Source organism: Engystomops pustulosus, chromosome 4 (genome assembly GCF_040894005.1).
Source record: "Engystomops pustulosus chromosome 4, aEngPut4.maternal, whole genome shotgun sequence".
NCBI lineage: Eukaryota > Metazoa > Chordata > Amphibia > Anura > Leptodactylidae > Engystomops > Engystomops pustulosus.
Genome location: NC_092414.1, coordinates 106,374,490 through 106,392,185, shown reverse-complemented (window position 1 = coordinate 106,392,185; position 17,696 = coordinate 106,374,490). Strand labels below are relative to the sequence as shown.

The window sequence follows — 17,696 nt, the reverse complement described above, 5'->3', positions numbered from 1 at the left end:
CACATGTGCAAATTGTTGGAACCCATCACCAGCATTGTGGCTTTTTAATGATCAAATCCTCATCATTTTCTGATGAAATTGAAATAATCCCAGAAGACTAAATCCAGCAGCACAGATAACAACTGTTTAAGATTATCGTGTACTAAAAGGCAATTTTGAGTATACACGTTGCTCTAGGCATCCAGGAAAAAATACAGCTAGTTAGAGGTAGTGTTATACTAGATTCTGCTATACCCTGTAACCCCTGTATACTCTGTCTTCATGTGAGGATTATTACGCCTCCTTTGACAAAGACTGGCAGCAGGAAAAGGTATGAGATCACTGCAGCCATTTACAAGTATGGCATGTAATCCCTTGAAATTAAGCTAAGGATCACCAGATCATTGCAAATGATTATTCTGTGAAAACAGCGTTGTTTGTGGTTGTTGGTGCCACTTTAAGTGAAAAGGAGCTCAGGCCTGTATGAGTAGCAAATAAAAAAAAGTGTCACTACAGAGGCAAACAATATTATTGAGATCTCTGTTTCTATAAAAAAAAAAGCCAGTAAATGTATAAATAGGTGGTTATGAACCAACTTTTAATAGTTTAATATTATGTCAAAATACCTTACATGCCACAAACCTAAATACTGTAAATGGCCTGTCAAAATATAAGGGGCTGATTTATCAAACACTGGCACTCCAGATATATCTAGATGCTCTTGATATATCCAACGAGTTGCCTGGCATAGAATTTAGCTATAGGCTGTGCTTGTATATTCCCCCCAAAATAAAAAAAACGGGGTCGAATAGTGATATTATTAGTTTTATTGGAAAGTAGGACTACGCGTTTCAACACCGTAACGGCGTCTTCATCAGGTCAAACACTGCAGGATGAACCCGCGCCAGTGACAGCACGCAGCCTCTTTCTGCTGCACTGAAACACCGCGGTTCGGACATCTAGGCAGCATAAACCCTGCCACAGAAACAGCAGGACCTCCTGCAGTGTTTGACCTGATGAAGACGCCGTTACGGTGTTGAAACGCGTAGTCCTGCTTTCCAATAAAACTAATAATATCACTTTGGATGTAGCGCGTCTCACTATTCGACCCTGTCTTTTTTTCCCTTTCCTCGCACACTTTATCTGGATCCATATTCCAGCTCCGGGGCCTGACGCTGCAACTCCAACCCAACACTCCCCTCCCCTATTTTTGTGCACACATTATTTGGCGCCTGGCTCGAAACAAATCCCCCACAATTTTTTCTTCCTCTTCAAAATAAAAAAAAAAATAGTTTATTAGTGGGGCAAGATAATAATAATAATTCACAGCCTTAGAGACTGTGTATAATACAAAAATACACATGGTGGACGCTGTGAAATTTTTTTTAAATCCCACCAATTATGACGTTTTGTCTAATAAATGAAAAGTGTGACCCATGAAGATACCAATAAAAACAGCCAACCACGAAAAAAGAAGCCTCTCTGATATACAAGAATATTTACTCTGTAAAACTATTAAAACATAAAAAAGCAATATAAAAGGGTATTGCCATACTAATACTGACCAAGAAAACGAAGGTAACATGTTATTTGTGCTGCATGATAAAAGACATACAGGCAGTTGAATTTGTATGTAAGTCGGAACTGTATACTTTATAATTGTAGCTCCAGGCAGAATTTTTTGGGTCTGTTGTATTGTCATAAGAATCAGGATTAACCATAAAGCTTCAGACACCTGTAATAACTGGTATAGCTGTTTATTGTAGCCTAAGGCTAAAGTACAGTAAATTACCAAAATCCAGAGGGCCGTTTGTAACGAGGGGTCATCTGTAAGTTGGGTGTTCTTAAGTAGGGGACCCGCCTGTACATGCATGAATTAAAAATCTTTGCAAGAATTAAATAATAATAATATTATGTCAAAAAGTTAGACATCCAAAATTGTAAAATGCATTTCATCTCTCAAAAAAAAAAAAATTAAAGAAAAAAACGATGGATTGTACAATGTCATGATGAGAAACACAAAAATTGCAAAGTCCTGGCTGTAGAAGGACAGGGGACAGATAACTGTTATGTGGGAAAAGGCACTCACAATAACCTTCAAAAAGTGTCCCCTACCCAGTGCTAACCTGAAATGCCATCTATTTTTACTGATAAACTGGCTACTTTTAGTGCCAACACCCTGTCTGTCATGACTTCCTTTTCTATAGTCATTCCATTCAGTAAAGGGATCAAGCCACAAAGAATTGCCTGTCCTGTATTAACCATGTAAAGTGTCCCATTACTTCAAAAGAGCCTCATAATTTCCAGAAGAGGTGGCATACATGATCTGTTGTGTGTTATATAGCTGTATATAGTGTTCTTTATATAAGTAAGCTGATGCTGTTCTATCGTTTTCAGTTTTTGCATTCTCTAGGTACAGACAACTACATGTCTGCACATCCGAACAATAACTTTGGTTTTCTTTACCTTAGAGCGTTTACGCATAGCATCTTTCAGAAAGCCACTTAGATTGTCTCTATGTCACGTAGAGATCAACATCACACACATTCCTTAAGCATCAGAATAAGACAATTAGGTTAAGACAACTTGCATTGATGTATGATCTGTGTGGTGAGCATGTGGCCTTAGTAAAGGGTCACACTACAAATAGGTTCAGTGACTTCCTAAAGCTGTGTGTTCTAGGGAGAATCTTCTGCCTGAGTTTTGTTTGCACTGATCCTGCTCTGTAACTGACCTGCACAATAACATGTCCTACAGCTCGTCATCTTCTTCTAAGTGAAGCTTTATCTTTACACATATTCTGGCATGTTACAGAGATATAACAGAACATGTCATCTGTCTGGGTCATTGAAGTGAAACCCCACTTTTCAATGTATTATGGAACTTTTCCACAAGACATTTTTGGCATACAACAGGAAGAGCATAAGCAGATGTTTTCATCAAGGTATCCCTTATCTCTATTTGTCCACCTGTAAGCAGGCCTAGCCTTGAAGTACCGGGGACTTGCTTTTACTGACCAACTAAGGTGCCATTTCTGCATTGTGTATGTCATAAACGCCTATAAAGGAAACCTCCTTTAAAAAGCATGTCATGTTTCTTTCAAAAGGAAATATTTTTTTTCCAATGTACTTTCTGTATTAATTCCTCCTGGTTTTCTAGATCTCTGCAAACTCATTCTTTATTTCCTGTAGTTAGAACCCGGTCAGTGGCCATGTGATATCACACAGGTGTGAGGCTAATTACTATCACAGAGAGGAATCCGAGCCATGGGCTATAACAAGCCGTGTACCTGTGTGACGTCACATGACCAGGGGCTGGTTTATTCACAAGAAGTAAACAATTAAACTTCCTGCTGAATGACAGCAAGCGGAGATCTAGAAAAGAACTAGGAATTGACACTAAAAACATATTGGAAATTTGTATAATGTTTCTTTGCACAGTTTCCAGGCTTCATTCTAAATGGTTTTCCAATACCATTAGGACAGGTTATCATTTGGAGATTAATAGAGTCTGACTCACAGTTGCTTCCTCTACTCATCCAGGTGGCACCTACCTGTTTATCACTGATCTAATATTAAAGAAGTATCACTATCATAATCCTGGAAACCTCCTGTAAGAATCTAATGCCTAAAGTTTGTTTCATTTGTAGCATCTTTTATTTCTAGCAACTGATTCTTATCCATTATAGCCAAAGTAGATAAGAACATCTAAAATGCTAAATACCTCATGAAAGTGACATCCACATTTTCCCTGCAGGAATTCCTTGTAGCGTCCCATGGTAATACTAAATGTATCAACTACTTCATAACCATATAGCTTAGCTGTCTTCAGGATGAGACGGTTTTCACCTGATAACTGCTTCACTTGGACCTGTGTAAAAATACAGAACAATAATTACTGTATCTAAATGTCAAGTTGGCATGAAAAGTAAAAATATCCAAAAATAAAATATAATTAAATATATAGGGGTTGTCTGACAACATTAACGCCTGTCTATATTTTCTTTTAGAGCATGCTGAGTTTATGTTTAGAGGACATCTATCACCAGGATGAAGGATCGTAAACCAAGCACAGTGACATACTGGTGTGTGCTCCCTCTGACAGGATCTGCTTTTATTTAAGTTTACTATGCCCTTGTTTTTAAGAAAAGGGACTTTACAAATTATGCAAATGAGACTCAGGGGCTCCAGGTTCCATTAACACCTATGGAGCCCCAAGTCCCTTAGGCTAATTTTCATAATTGTAAAAGCCTTTTCAAGTGAAAAAACAGAGAATAAGAAGCTAAAAGAACAGATCCTGCTAGAGGGGATTCACACCAGTATGTCAGTATGCTTGGTTTACAATCCTTGATCCTGATGGTAGATGTCCTTTAAGATTCCACTTTGTAGGTTAGGACAGGGCAACTGCAGACGAGCATGTTCTTCCAGTGCTGGAACTGAAGGTCATCCAGCAGACAAGAAGTTGTTGCATCATATTTCTCTGTGATGCAAGGACTCCCATCCTGTGCAATGTGTTAAGCCCTGGCATTGGACTACCATATGTGTGAGTTTTCACAGGCTGAACATGTTTGTGTGCAGCCAGCCTAACCTTGTACATCAGTGCTTATCATCACATCAGCTTTGTTCTATATCAGATAACTAACATTAGATTTAGAAACTGCTAATAAGAAATTATATGATATTGGGGCAGATTTACTTACCCGGCCCATTCGCGATCCAGCGGCGCGTTCTCTGTAGTGGATTCGGGTCTTCCGGCGATTCACTAAGGCAGTTCCTCCGACGTCCACCAGATGTCGCTGCTGCACTGAAAAGCATCGGAACGCACTGGAGTACACCGAGCCGGGCTGAGTGAAGGTAAGGGTGTGCCGAGCGACACTTTTTTTTTTTTTTAATGCTGCAGTTTTTCCGAATCCGTCGGGTTTTCGTTCGGCCACGCCCCCCGTTTTTCGTAACGTGCATGCCGGTGCTGATGCGCCAAAAACCCGGGGCAATTCAGGAAAAATCAACGCAAATCGGAAATATTCGGATAACACGTCGGGAAAATGCAAATCGGGCCCTTAGTAAATGACCCCCATAGTCTTCAGTCTAGATCAATATACTGTAAGACATCTACAATGACTGTCCAATTGTTATGTTGTTTAGAGTTCACATATACAATTGGTTGCTTTATACTCCTAGATCATAGTGTGCATTTTACTTAGATGGGTAGTGTGAAGAGATCCACATGATAGGGAATAACAGGCTGATTGGTGGAAATGAGGTTGACCTTGTGGATCAAACCCAGATTAAATGAAGGGGCAGGAATCTATTCTTTATGATATTTTCAAAGACAGTTAATGAAGCAGCAGTGCAAATGCATAGCCTGATATGAATATAGATAGATGCATATAGATGCCCATGTGATAACATTAAACCTTAGACTAACCTCTTTAAAAAAGTAATGTACCCTACAGAATTGATAAGTCTTTTAAAAGAAATCAATGTGTGCTCTAGAAGCTTTCTATTATCCACCGTTATTACAATACAGAAAATTACAAAATATTTGTCATACACATGTATGCTGAATAACTGACAGATTAAGCCTGCCAGTCAAAAATGAAGGCAATCAATATGGCAAACAGCACCAGCAGTAGACAGGTTTCTTTCTGATGACTTCAGTTGGTTACAATTTTTAACAGAATTTTCAGATTTGTAAGGACAGAAAAGCAAAGAGCAAACAGAAGATGACAAAAAAGTATGATCTATAGTATATATGATTTATACATCAATATATATTTATGCAATCCATAAAAACTAACCTATAGCCAAGGTAATATCAAACCAAGTACACTTTGGTTTGGCATACTTATTTGGGTTAATTTCTGAACAAGACAGTTTTCAAACTAATCAATAAAATGAAGAATAAATATGAAATTACAAATGTAAATTACAAATACAATTAAAGGCTAAACTTTGTGAAATGTATCTACCCTGGTCGTGAACAAATTGACTTTGGAAATTAGAGTTGAGAAGTCAGCAAATTCTCTGATCTGTCTGTCTTCAGTCCTAAGCACAGGAAGAAGTAGATGACCTCCAGAAGATTCATGGAAAAAGTCATGTCCCTGTTTGTGATGGGGTTCTTCTAATTAGCCATAAATAAAACCATCCTCAATGTTACAACCACGTCAGACATAAAAAGAAAGATTTCAACTTGTCAAGGAGTATGATGTGTCTAAAACAGATACCAGATGAAAATCCATTCATGTTCATAAAGAGCCTGTTAGCAAGATGTTGGAGTCTGTGTTGGGATTAACTAAACTGGCCTACAGTCAGTATCTCTCTTCAAGGCTTCTTTAGCTGTTCTTTTCTTTTTTTTCTAAAGACACTACAGAGACCAGAGTTACTTATGCCTTTAATAGGATAATAAGAAAGCTCAATTGTGAGCCCCATTAGGGACAGGGCCCGATTTGGCAAGTTCTGTGTGCTCTATATAAATGAAGGAATCATTATTATTATTTATAGCTCTAGATGCTCTAGTGCCTTGTGATCATAATCAGAAACATCTCGTGTCATGTACACTGACAATCAAAATGGTAACATTTTGAACTTTTGACTTTCAGGCTCTATATCTCACCATTCACTGCAGCTTTGAATGTCAACCTTCCATCATCTTGGCTATCTCATACATAAATTTGACTTGCAAATAATTAACATATACTTAGTCATGCAGATTCTAGTCATATACGTGCATTGCTATTGGGGTGAAACAATATTTTTTCTTCTAGATTACTACAAATTACAACCTGGTCTAACATTCCCCAATGGCTCAGTCTGTAAGCAGTTAACCCCTTAACGACTTGGCCTTTTTCAGTTTTTTCACTTCCATTTTTCACTCACCAACTTAAAAAATCTATAACTTTTTTATTTTTTCACATAAAGAGCTGTGTTGGCTTATTTTCTGCATAACAAATTGCACTTCATAGTGACGGTATATAATATTCCATGGCGTGTACTGGGAAGCGGGAAAAAAAATTCCAAATGCAGTGAGCTTGGATTTTACAGCTTTCAATCTGCGTCCCAAATTACATATCTACCTTATTCTTTGGGTCAGTACGATCACGTGGATACTAAATTTGTATAGGTTTTATAATGTTTTCATTTAAAAAAATTAAAACCTCCTGTACAAAATATATTTTTTTTATTTTGCCATCTTCTGGTGCCAATAACATTTTCATACTTTGGTGTACGGAGCTGTGGGTAGTGTCATTTTTTGCAAATTTTGATGGCGTTTTCATTGCTATAATTTTTGGGACTGTGCGACCTTTTGATCACTTTTTATAAATTTTTTTATATTTTTCAAAATGGCAAAAAAATGCCATTTTCGACTTTGGACGCTGTTTTCCGTTACGGGGTTAAACGCAGTGAAAAACCATTATTATATTTTGATAGATCGGGCATTTTTGGACACGGCGATACCTAATGTGTTTATGATTTTTACTGTCTATTTATATCAGTTCTAGGGAAAGGGGGGTAATTTGAATTTTTAGGTTTTTTTATTATAATTTTTTTTAACTTTTTTTATTTTTAATTTTACTATTTTTCAGACTCCCTAGGGTACTCTAACCCTATGTAGTCTGATTCATCCTATAATATACTGCCATACTACTGTATGGCAGTATATGTGGATTTTACTCCCCATTCATTACAATGTGCAATTAGCACATTGTAATTCATGGGTTAAAACGAAGTAGCCTCGGGTATTCGGAACACCCGAGGCTACCATGGCGACGGATCGCCGCTCCCCGTGACATCATTGGGGAGTGACAATCTGGTGATCTAGGTGAAAACACCCGCGAACGGTGCTAGCACCGATCGCAGGTGTTAGCGGTAAGCCTTTGCTGCAATATGCCTTTGCTGCAATATTGCTGCGGGCCGAGCCCTCTCCATGCACTGGGACCAGGCACGCGCCGTACTAGTACGGCGCGCATCGGGAAGGGGTTAAAAGCAGTCTTTTGGACAAGAAAATTCATATGGGTGCCATGAAAGAATACCAAATTAAGTCTCTCCATTCTTCCCAAAGCAGAGAGGTGTATGTCCATGCAAAATGTAAGAAGCAACAAGTTTGCTCACCATCACTTTTGGAACAACAGTCACAGCAGTGGTGGTGGCTTGTATACTTCAAAGTAGTGAGATCGATGCAAGCATTGTCAGATGTGCATTACTCTAATCTGAAAGTAAACGCCTCCCTAAAAAAGAAGCCTCAACTTCAATATCAAGAAGTATTGGATCAGGTTTGATAAAAGACATTAAAAGTGTACAGTAGAAGATTGGAAAAAGGCAATTTTGAGCTTTTAGATGCAAGTCAATAAACTGGATTCTGAGGTCTGCAAATGGTTTTGAGATTTTGAAGGAACTGTTAAGTTTGGTGGAGAAAACCTAATTATATGGGGTTGATTCACAGCCAAAGGTGGTGGATACTTGACCAGGATTGATGGCGATCTCAACGAGCTATATGTGAGTATCCTACAACATGAGTTACTTTGTACTATGAGTATGAAATGGAGGACATAGTATTCCAGCAGGACAATGACCCAAAGCAAACACCAAGATTGGCAAACTAATGACTCAATGGCAATAAAGTAAAGTTGGATTGGTCCCCAAAGATCAAAATATAACACTTGTGGGTAAAATTAAAGAAAAACCTATATTCATACTCAAGTCAACTTGTATACACTATCAGGGGATGTGTAAAAAAGACTTGAATTTTGGTCAAGACATGCTTGAATTTGATCAAGAGCATGCCCACATGGATTCATGTATCTTTATAACTAAGCATATGCTAAATAGTTGCAAGTCAAATTTATGTATGGGATATTCAAGATGATTGTCTACACAATGATGGCAGCCTTGCTTCCAAAGCTGTACTGGATGATGAGATATTGCCCCTTTGCTTGTCAGTGTACAGTGATGTTAAGATGCTTTAATCTTTAGAGCGTGACAACATTTTTTATAACTTTATGCATGTTATATTGACATCTTATAATCAGTGAGGTCATTGGGAAGGATGCTGTTAACAACCCAAAAGTTTTAAAATCCAATTGTCATAGAGACCAAAAAAAATTTGGCTGGGGTTACAATAATAAAATATACAGTTCCGACTTACATACATATTCAACTTAAAGGAAACCTACCACTTGAAATGGCAGGTTTAAGAAGAAAACACCGGGCACTAGCTCAGGGTGAGCTGGTGCCGGAGCTTATTTTTGTTAGTGTTTTAAACCGCTGTATCGCGGTTTAAAACACTTTTTAAACTGTATAGCCGGCGCAGGGAGGTACGCGCTCGGCGCTTACCATGCGCGCGGCTCTCCTTCACTTCCTATGTAGCCGCGCGCACGGTCGCGCACATGGTAAGCGCCGAGCGCGTACCTCTCTGCGCCGGCTATAAAGTTTAAAAAGTGTTTTAAACCGCGATACAGCGGTTTAAAACACTAACAAAAATAAGCTCCGGCACCAGCTCACCCTGAGCTTGTGCTCGGTGTTTTCTTCTTAAACCTGCCATTTCAAGTGGTAGGTTTCCTTTAAGAACAAATCTACAGAACCTATCTTATACGTAACCCGGGGACTGCCTGTACTTTTATATGTTTATGTTAAAAAACTATTAAGATTATCCTACAAATTGTCTCTTTGATAGTTGCAAACATTTTCTAAACCATAAACTTCTAATCATAAAGGTAAAATAAAACAAAATACAGGAACAAAATTTTTATTCTTGAAACGTAGGCTTATCATCAATCGGTACCAGTGAGGTGATGGTCAGAATGCATCATATATTAAGTAAAGAACAACTAAGACTTCTTGATGATATCTTTGCTGAATATAGACTATGCACTTTGTATTCAAACATCTAAGTACCTTAACTAGCTTAAAAGATAAACTGGGGCTTATTTAATGTTTTTTTCTGTTTAACATGGTATCACATACGGCGGCAGCATGTACTTAAAATGATGTAATTCCCCTCAATGGAGACATTCTTTTTGTGTTTACTGTGTGGTTGTTGGGTCATACTGAGCAGACAGTGTCGGGAATGTCTGCTAGTCACCTTGGATGCGTTATGCGACCACTTTTCTGTACACATGGAGCACAGCCAGTGCTATACATATGGGCAGAGTTATGTTGCAGCATTTTAAAATATAGGCCGCACAATTCTTTGCAATAATTTTATTTTTTATTTGATGACTGGACTGTCAGATGTTAACCCTTTTCTAGATATTCGAATTGACATGATTATACAAATGCTAGAAAGCCTGTCTGGATTTGGATGCTGCTTGGAAAAGTTGAGCATGTGCTTTAGATTACTACTTACTTGTAACACAGACTTATATTTTACACTGAAAAATACAACATATGAAAATCATTTGGATATATACCACATGGATTCAGTTTGCCTCATGGCTTGTATTATGCAGTAAAAAGATCTGGTGCAAAATTTCAATAATGGTAATGTTTGGGTAAAACGTTGGTGGTCTGATTAAGGTATCATGGATTTTAGTGGGGTCACATTAAAGGCTAATTTTTAACTGCAGGCCTAATAATAAGATGAGAAATAGATCTTTGTTTTCCTATAGTGTAACTTACCGATAGATCAAGAAAAGTCCGAAGTTAAAAGAATACAATTTGTAACTAAACTTGCTGAAAAGCATTGTATGAAAATATATATACCATGGTTAAATAAACCTTGAATGGAAAAAATTAGGTGTATAACATTAACGTAAAAATTAGCAATTTTGTGATTAATCGATTCAACAACTATTTACATTATTCATACTCATCTACTAAGAATAGGGGGCTCTATAGCAATTTAGAAACATTACACCCTAGCACACAAGTACTAGAATGTACAGTCACTGTCTACCTAATAGACCAACAAAATGCATCGGCTTGCATTGCATGTTTTTGGGCAACACTCACAGCATGACCAATAACTTTTAATAGAGTGAACCCAAGCCTCATTCAAGTGGAACAAAAATATAGAATAATTCTTTACTTAATTTGAGGTCAAGGATAGCAACCAAAAAGTGGACAGAATATGAACCACATTATATGCAGCTGATACTTGTAAAGCAATATAGAAATCATATTCAGGGATAAGTCTGAGATCCACCCAAACCCTCCATAATATAATTTCTTATTCTGGGGTTGCCATAGTCTAGCATGGTTATTTTGACCAGATGTAAGATCAGTTATACCACAGAGTTTAATCTCAGTGTGGATATAGAAACTAAATCCAAATGTGCAGTATACATGTAACAAATAGCACAGCTCATTTTAAGCTGCTGATTCCCATATGCCAGTGTTAGTGTATGTTTTTGCTGTAACTTGTACTAGTAAGGCATGTTCTTTTATGTTGTGCTGTAACTATATAAATGCATGACATCAGCTGACTTTGCATCTGATAAGATGATCTGTGACAGAAACCGGAACCAATCCAGGAGACTGTGCACAATATGGGAATTGGGAACAGGCATGGAACATACTCCATTTTACCTCCAGATGTGCAGACTATTCTCCGTTGACTATTTTATATCGAGCATTAGTCAGTATCATGTCAGAACTTTCATTTAACTTTAAGGGCTTACACTGGATATCTATTTTCATTAATATTCAAATTAAATCCACTATCGATTTTTTATGAAACCCACATTTTGTATTAAAACCAGACAGACATCTCCATTCTGAAACTTTGTGATTAGTGATGACCAAACCCCGAAATTAAAAACTGCATTTAGCGGGTTCGGCACCCACGACAACCAATGACGAACAGACTCTGTTATCTGTGCTTTGGGATCTTGTTTAGGAACAATCTGTTTGATTGACTGCTGAGCAGCCAATTAACCAGTTTGCAGCCCCTTATTAACCACAGTAATGTCCTCTGTGGGGATGTATCCGATTGGCCATGCTGGACATGTGACTGCAGTATAGGAGCAGGTTCACAAGTCCAGGCCCCATTACACACAGAAGAGAAAATTGTTGCATTATAAATCTAAAAGGAGTTGTCACATTATAGTTTCCAATTGCATCAAAATCTGAAAGGTGCTGTAGCATTATAGCAGTTGTATCAAAATCTGAAAGGTGCTGTTATATTACAGTTTGCTGGTCCTGTATCATCCAGCAAAACTTTAAAGCCCTCATAATAATAACAATAATAATAATAACAATAATTATTATAGATTGCAGTTCAATCAAAATCTTAAAGTTGTTGTTGAAGTATAGTTTACAGTTATGGCATCATCCAGTGTAAACTTAAAATACTATTCTTATTTGCGTCAGTGTTACTTCACACTTCACAGTTTACAAGTGTTAAAGGAAATCTATCACCACTACCTATTAAGGTAGATCTGGTGGCAGGTTCCTCAAATATAGAGTACTATAGCCCTTTTAGGGCTAATTTGTTTGTGGCCCAGAACTTTTATACATTCTAATTCCCCTAATATGCAAATTTTCTAAAGATGCTACTGGGGCGTGGAGTACACGGAGCGGCTACTCCACGCCCCAGTAGCCTCTTGCATTTCGTATACCAAAGCCGGGTTCTGCGCATGAGCAGTAGCTACGTCTTTGGAGCCGAGACTGCGCAGCTGGCTGCCTGCTCTCTGCGCAGAACCCGACTTTGCAGACGAGTATGCGCAGCTAACAGGAGCTGCGCACTGAAGATGCATAGGTAGGCGGAACGCAAGAGGCTACTGGGGCGTGGAGTAGCCGCGCCGTGTAGCCTCAGCTCCGGCTACTCCATGCCCCAGTAGCCTTTTTAGAAAATTTGCATATACGGGGAATTAAAATGTATATAAGTTCTGGGCCATGGTCTTGGTGGTGCTGGTGGTGATGGAGCTTGTGCTGTAGTGAGAGTTGTTCTGTCTTTTGCTACTCCAAGTTCTTATGGTGGAAGCTGGTGCAAGGGTGTGCAGCCCCCAATAGGTCACACAAATTGAGGTAATGGTCGATTACATGGAAGACAATACCTCAGCTTCCATGGGATTATCTTCATCATGCTCAAATGCTGCAAGATTACCAAGACCTTGTGCTGGAGTATGAGGCTGTGGACAGCAACCATCAGAAGAGATATATGATGATGATAAAACCTAACTGCCAACTGCTGTGGTTGAGAAAAGGGGCAGTGGTGAGATCTTGGTGGTAGAAGAAGCTAGGGGGGACAATGAGGTCATAGACCCTACTTGGGTGAAATATAGTGATAGTTCAGACAACAATGAAAAGGTGCCAGTGTGCAGCGATCAGCCAATAGTCACTATGTTGCCTGCTACTACTGAGTGCTCCCAGGAACCCAGCAAACAAATAGGCTTGACAATCTGGGCACCTCATGTATGACCAGGCACCTGAAAATTAAACATGAGCTGCAGTGGATGAGACACCAAGAAAGCCTGCAGACACCTGAGGCTCCCTCTGCTGCTTCAGTTGGCTCTGTCTATACCACCACCTCCTGTGGGTTCAGCAAAGGGAAGATGTGATACCACCACCAGCAGCTCCACTGTCACCATCTATTCAGCTTTCAATCCCCCAAATCAAAGAGAGAAAGAGAAAGTTTACGCCATCTCAATCCCTTAGCTCCTAACTAACTCTCTAGTTACTGAATAAAATAATTTTTAAATTGCTGTCCTCCATCTTGGAAGGAAAAAAAATCAAGAAATGTATATTTTTGATAATTTATTAAACAGGAAAAGCTGAAATATCAAATGGTCATAAGTATTCAGATCCTCATTTGACTCTCAAATTGTCACAATCCATTTTTTTGGGTGCGAGAATCCATGTTGTGGCCAATTGGAAGCCGTCGCTCCTCTTTGTAGCCCAAGTCATAGTATCATAGTTTATACTGTTGCAGAAAGACTCATGTCCAACAAGTTCAACCAAGGAATGGAAGGTAGGGAAGGGATTGGATGAGGAAGGGATTAAGGGGAAACAATTCTATATAACATAACAATCAATGTTATTAAGGTGTAAAAATAGATGCCTTTTTACACCTCAATAACATTGACAGTTATGATATATAGAATTGTAAAAAGGCATCTAGACCCTTCTTGGAGCCTTCTGCTGTCCCTACTCTGAACAGCACCTGAGGCAGGCTATTCCACATATTGACAGGTCTCATAGTAAAATAAAGCCCTGTCACCTCCGGTGATTCAACCTTGCTTTCTTCAGATGGAGACACCGCCACCTTGTCTTTTGATTTGATTTAATATGGAACAACTTTCCACCATATTTTTTGTATGGACCATTCATATATTTATATAAATTAATCATGTCCCCTCTTAGTCGTTTCTTTTCCAGACTAAATAAATGTAGTTGTTTTAATCTTCCCTCATAACTGAGACCCTCTATACCCCTTATCATTTTTGTGGCTCTTCGTTGTACACTCTCCAGCTCCAGGACATCCTTTTTATGGAATGGTGCCCAGAACTGGACAGCATATTCCAGGTAAAACTGAAGCAATGCCATGTACAGTGGTAATATTACATCCGTATACCGAGATTCCATACCACTTTTTATACATCACAAGATCTTGCTGGCTTTAGAGGCAGCTGATTGACATTGCATGCTGATATTTAATTTATGATCTACTAGTACACCCATGTCCTTCTCATAAAAGGGACTCTTCCAGATTAATTCCCCCAATGACATATTTTGCCTTTGGATTATTAGTCCCCTGGTGCATAACATTACATTTATCCACAGTGAACCTCATTTTCCAAGTGGACGACTAAACACTTATCAGTTTGGCCAAGTCATCATGCAGCCTATGAACATCCTCCATTGACTGTATAACACTCCACAGCTTGGTGTCATTATCAAAAATAGACACAGTGTTATTAATTCCTACCCCTATATCCTTAATAAATAAATTAAATAGTTGTGAGCCAAGTACAGAACCCTGGGGTACACCACTTATAACTGGTGACCATTCTGAGTAGGAATCATTGACCACAACTCTCTGGATACGATCCTTCAGCCAGTTCTCAATCCAATTGCAAATGATTCCTGTCAAACCAATCAACCTTTATCCATCAGATGTCTATGAGGGGCAGTGTCAAATGCCTTTGCAAAGAACACAATGGGGGTCATTTACCCTATTCGCGTTTTCCCAACGTGTTACCCGAATATTTCAGATTTGCGCCGATTGTACCTGAATTGCCCCGGGATTTCGGCGCAAGCGATCGGATTGTGGCGCATCGGCACCGGCATGCACGCGACGGAAAGCGGGGGGCGTGGCCGAGCGAAAACCCAACGGATTCGGAAAAACCGCCGCATTTAAAAAAGGAAATTGTGTCGCGGAGCTTGCAGTCACCTTCATCCAGGATAGGATCGTGAACTTCGGTGCATTTCAGGGAACTTCAGCGCAGCAGCGCCACCTGGTGGACGTCGGAGGAACTGCCTTGATGAATCCCGGCCGGACGCAAATCCACCACAGAGAACGCGCCGCTGGATCGCGAACGGACCGGGTAAGTAAATCTGCCCCAATATCCCAGCACTGGAGTTAAAATTTTTAATACTTTATTAGGTTTTCTTAAAACATGGGTATCACAAACAGACTCTCCATCTGATGCGGTTTGGGCGCACCAACTGCCCTTAGTCTTTGTATAATTTTTGTGAGGAACAACATATATTAAAAAGAAGCAAAGAAAAAAACAGGTGAAAGAACAGCTCTGTTATTAGAGAATGAAGATTTAGACTCCAAAGTGACAAATATATCAGACATGAACCAAAAATCGACAGTTTACATTTTATACACTCAACGGCCACTTTATTAGGTACACCTGTCCAACTGCTCGTTAACACTTAATTTCTAATCAGCCAATCACATGGCGGCATTTAGGCATGTAGACATGGTCAAGACAATCTCCTGCAGTTCAAACCGAGCATCAGTATGGGGAAGAAAGGTGATTTGAGTGCCTTTGAACGTGGCATGGTTGTTGGTGCCAGAAGGGCTGGTCTGAGTATTTCAGAAACTGCTGATCTACTGGGATTTTCAGGCACAACCATCTCTAGGGTTTACAGAGAATGGTCCGAAAAAGAAAAAACATCCAGTGAGCGGCAGTTCTGTGGGCGGAAATGCCTTGTTGATACCAGAGGTCATAGGAGAATGGGCAGACTGGTCCGAGCTGATAGAAAGGCAACAGTGACTCAAATCGCCACCCGTTACAACCAAGGTAGGCAGAAGAGCATCTCTGAATGCACAGTACGTCGAACTTTGAGGCAGATGGGCTACAGCAGCAGAAGACCACACTCCTTTCAGCTAAGAACAGGAAACTGAGACTACAATTTGCACAAGCTCATCGAAATTGCACAGTAGAAGATTGGAAAAACGTTGCCTGGTCTGATGAGTCTCGATTTCTGCTGCGACATTCGGATGGTAGGGTCAGAATTTGGCGTCAACAACATGAAAGCATGGATCCATCCTGCCTTGTATCAACGGTTCAGGCTGATGGTGGTGGTGTCATGATGTGGGGAATATTTTCTTGGCACTCTTTGGGCCCCTTGGTACCAATTGAGCATCGTTGCAACGCCACAGCCTACCTGAGTATTGTTGCTGACCATGTCCATCCCTTTTTGGCCACAATGTACCCAACATGGCTACTTTCAGCAGGATAATGCGCCATGTCATAAAGCTGGAATCATCTCAGACTGGTTTCTTGAACATGACAATGAGTTTACTGTACTGAGTTCACCAGATCTCAATCCAATAGAGCATCTTTGGGATGGGGTGGAACGGGAGATTCGCATCATGCATGTGCAGCTGACAAATCTGCGGCAACTGTGTGATGCCATTATGTCAATATGGACCAAAATCTCTGAGGAATGCTTCCAGAACCTTGTTGAATCTATGCCACAAAGAATTGAGGCAGTTCTGGAGGCAAAAGGGGGTCCAACCCGTTACTAGCATGGTGTACCTAATAAAGTGGCCGGTGACTGTAGATAATAATAAGATAACCCCCATTGACGGTCTGTTGTATTATCCTATTCATTCATTGAGTTACCTCATTCATTGAGTTCTGCCTATCATAGCTTAATGGAGGTGCCTTGTAAAAACATTTTAAAGGCCTTTGCTAATTTAACCTATAAACTTTTGTTACACAGTAGAGAGTTATATGTAAAAACTGAGTATAAAATGTGCTAAAAAACCTAACTCACTTATACTCAAATCTATAAAAAAAAACAAAATGTGTACTCCTCCTCCTACGCCCATCCCCCAGCAGGTCCTCTTGTATCCCTGTGTATCCCTGTGGTGCTGTCGATGGGACACAGAGCCGAAGCTGGAGCATCAATGGAAAGAAAAATACCTGCCGTGGAGGCATCGGAAGGTGTGTACACATTTTGTTTTTTTCTTATAGGCTGGGCATTCCTCGGGAAGGAGCTACAGGGGTCATGGGCTTCTGGCTATACACTGGGGGACAGGGGCTGCAGGTGATATACTGGGGGGCAGGGGCTGCAGGTGATATACTCGGGGGCAGGGGCCGCTGGTTATATACTGGGGCAGAGGCTGCAGGCTATATACTGGGGCAGGGGCTGCAGGCTGTATACTAGGGGCAGAATCTGCAAGCTATATAATGGGGAAAGATCTGCGGGCTATATACTGCGGCAGGGGCTACAGGCTATCTACTGGGGGCAGGGACCATCTAACTTTATACTAGGAGAAGGGGCTGCAGGCTATATACTGGGGGTAGGGGCTGCTGGACA

General features: G+C 39.9%; 1 protein-coding gene across 1 annotated transcript in view; it reads right to left on the bottom strand.

The window, feature by feature from the left end:
* The window catches only part of CPED1 (cadherin like and PC-esterase domain containing 1), a 244,549-nt gene that overhangs the window by 1,429 nt on the left and 225,424 nt on the right, over positions 1–17,696 (bottom strand). Inside the window, exon 21 of the mRNA XM_072146984.1 lies at positions 3,703–3,849. Within this exon, the coding sequence (XP_072003085.1) occupies positions 3,703–3,849 (147 nt within the window). The remainder of the gene's footprint in view (positions 1–3,702; positions 3,850–17,696) is intronic.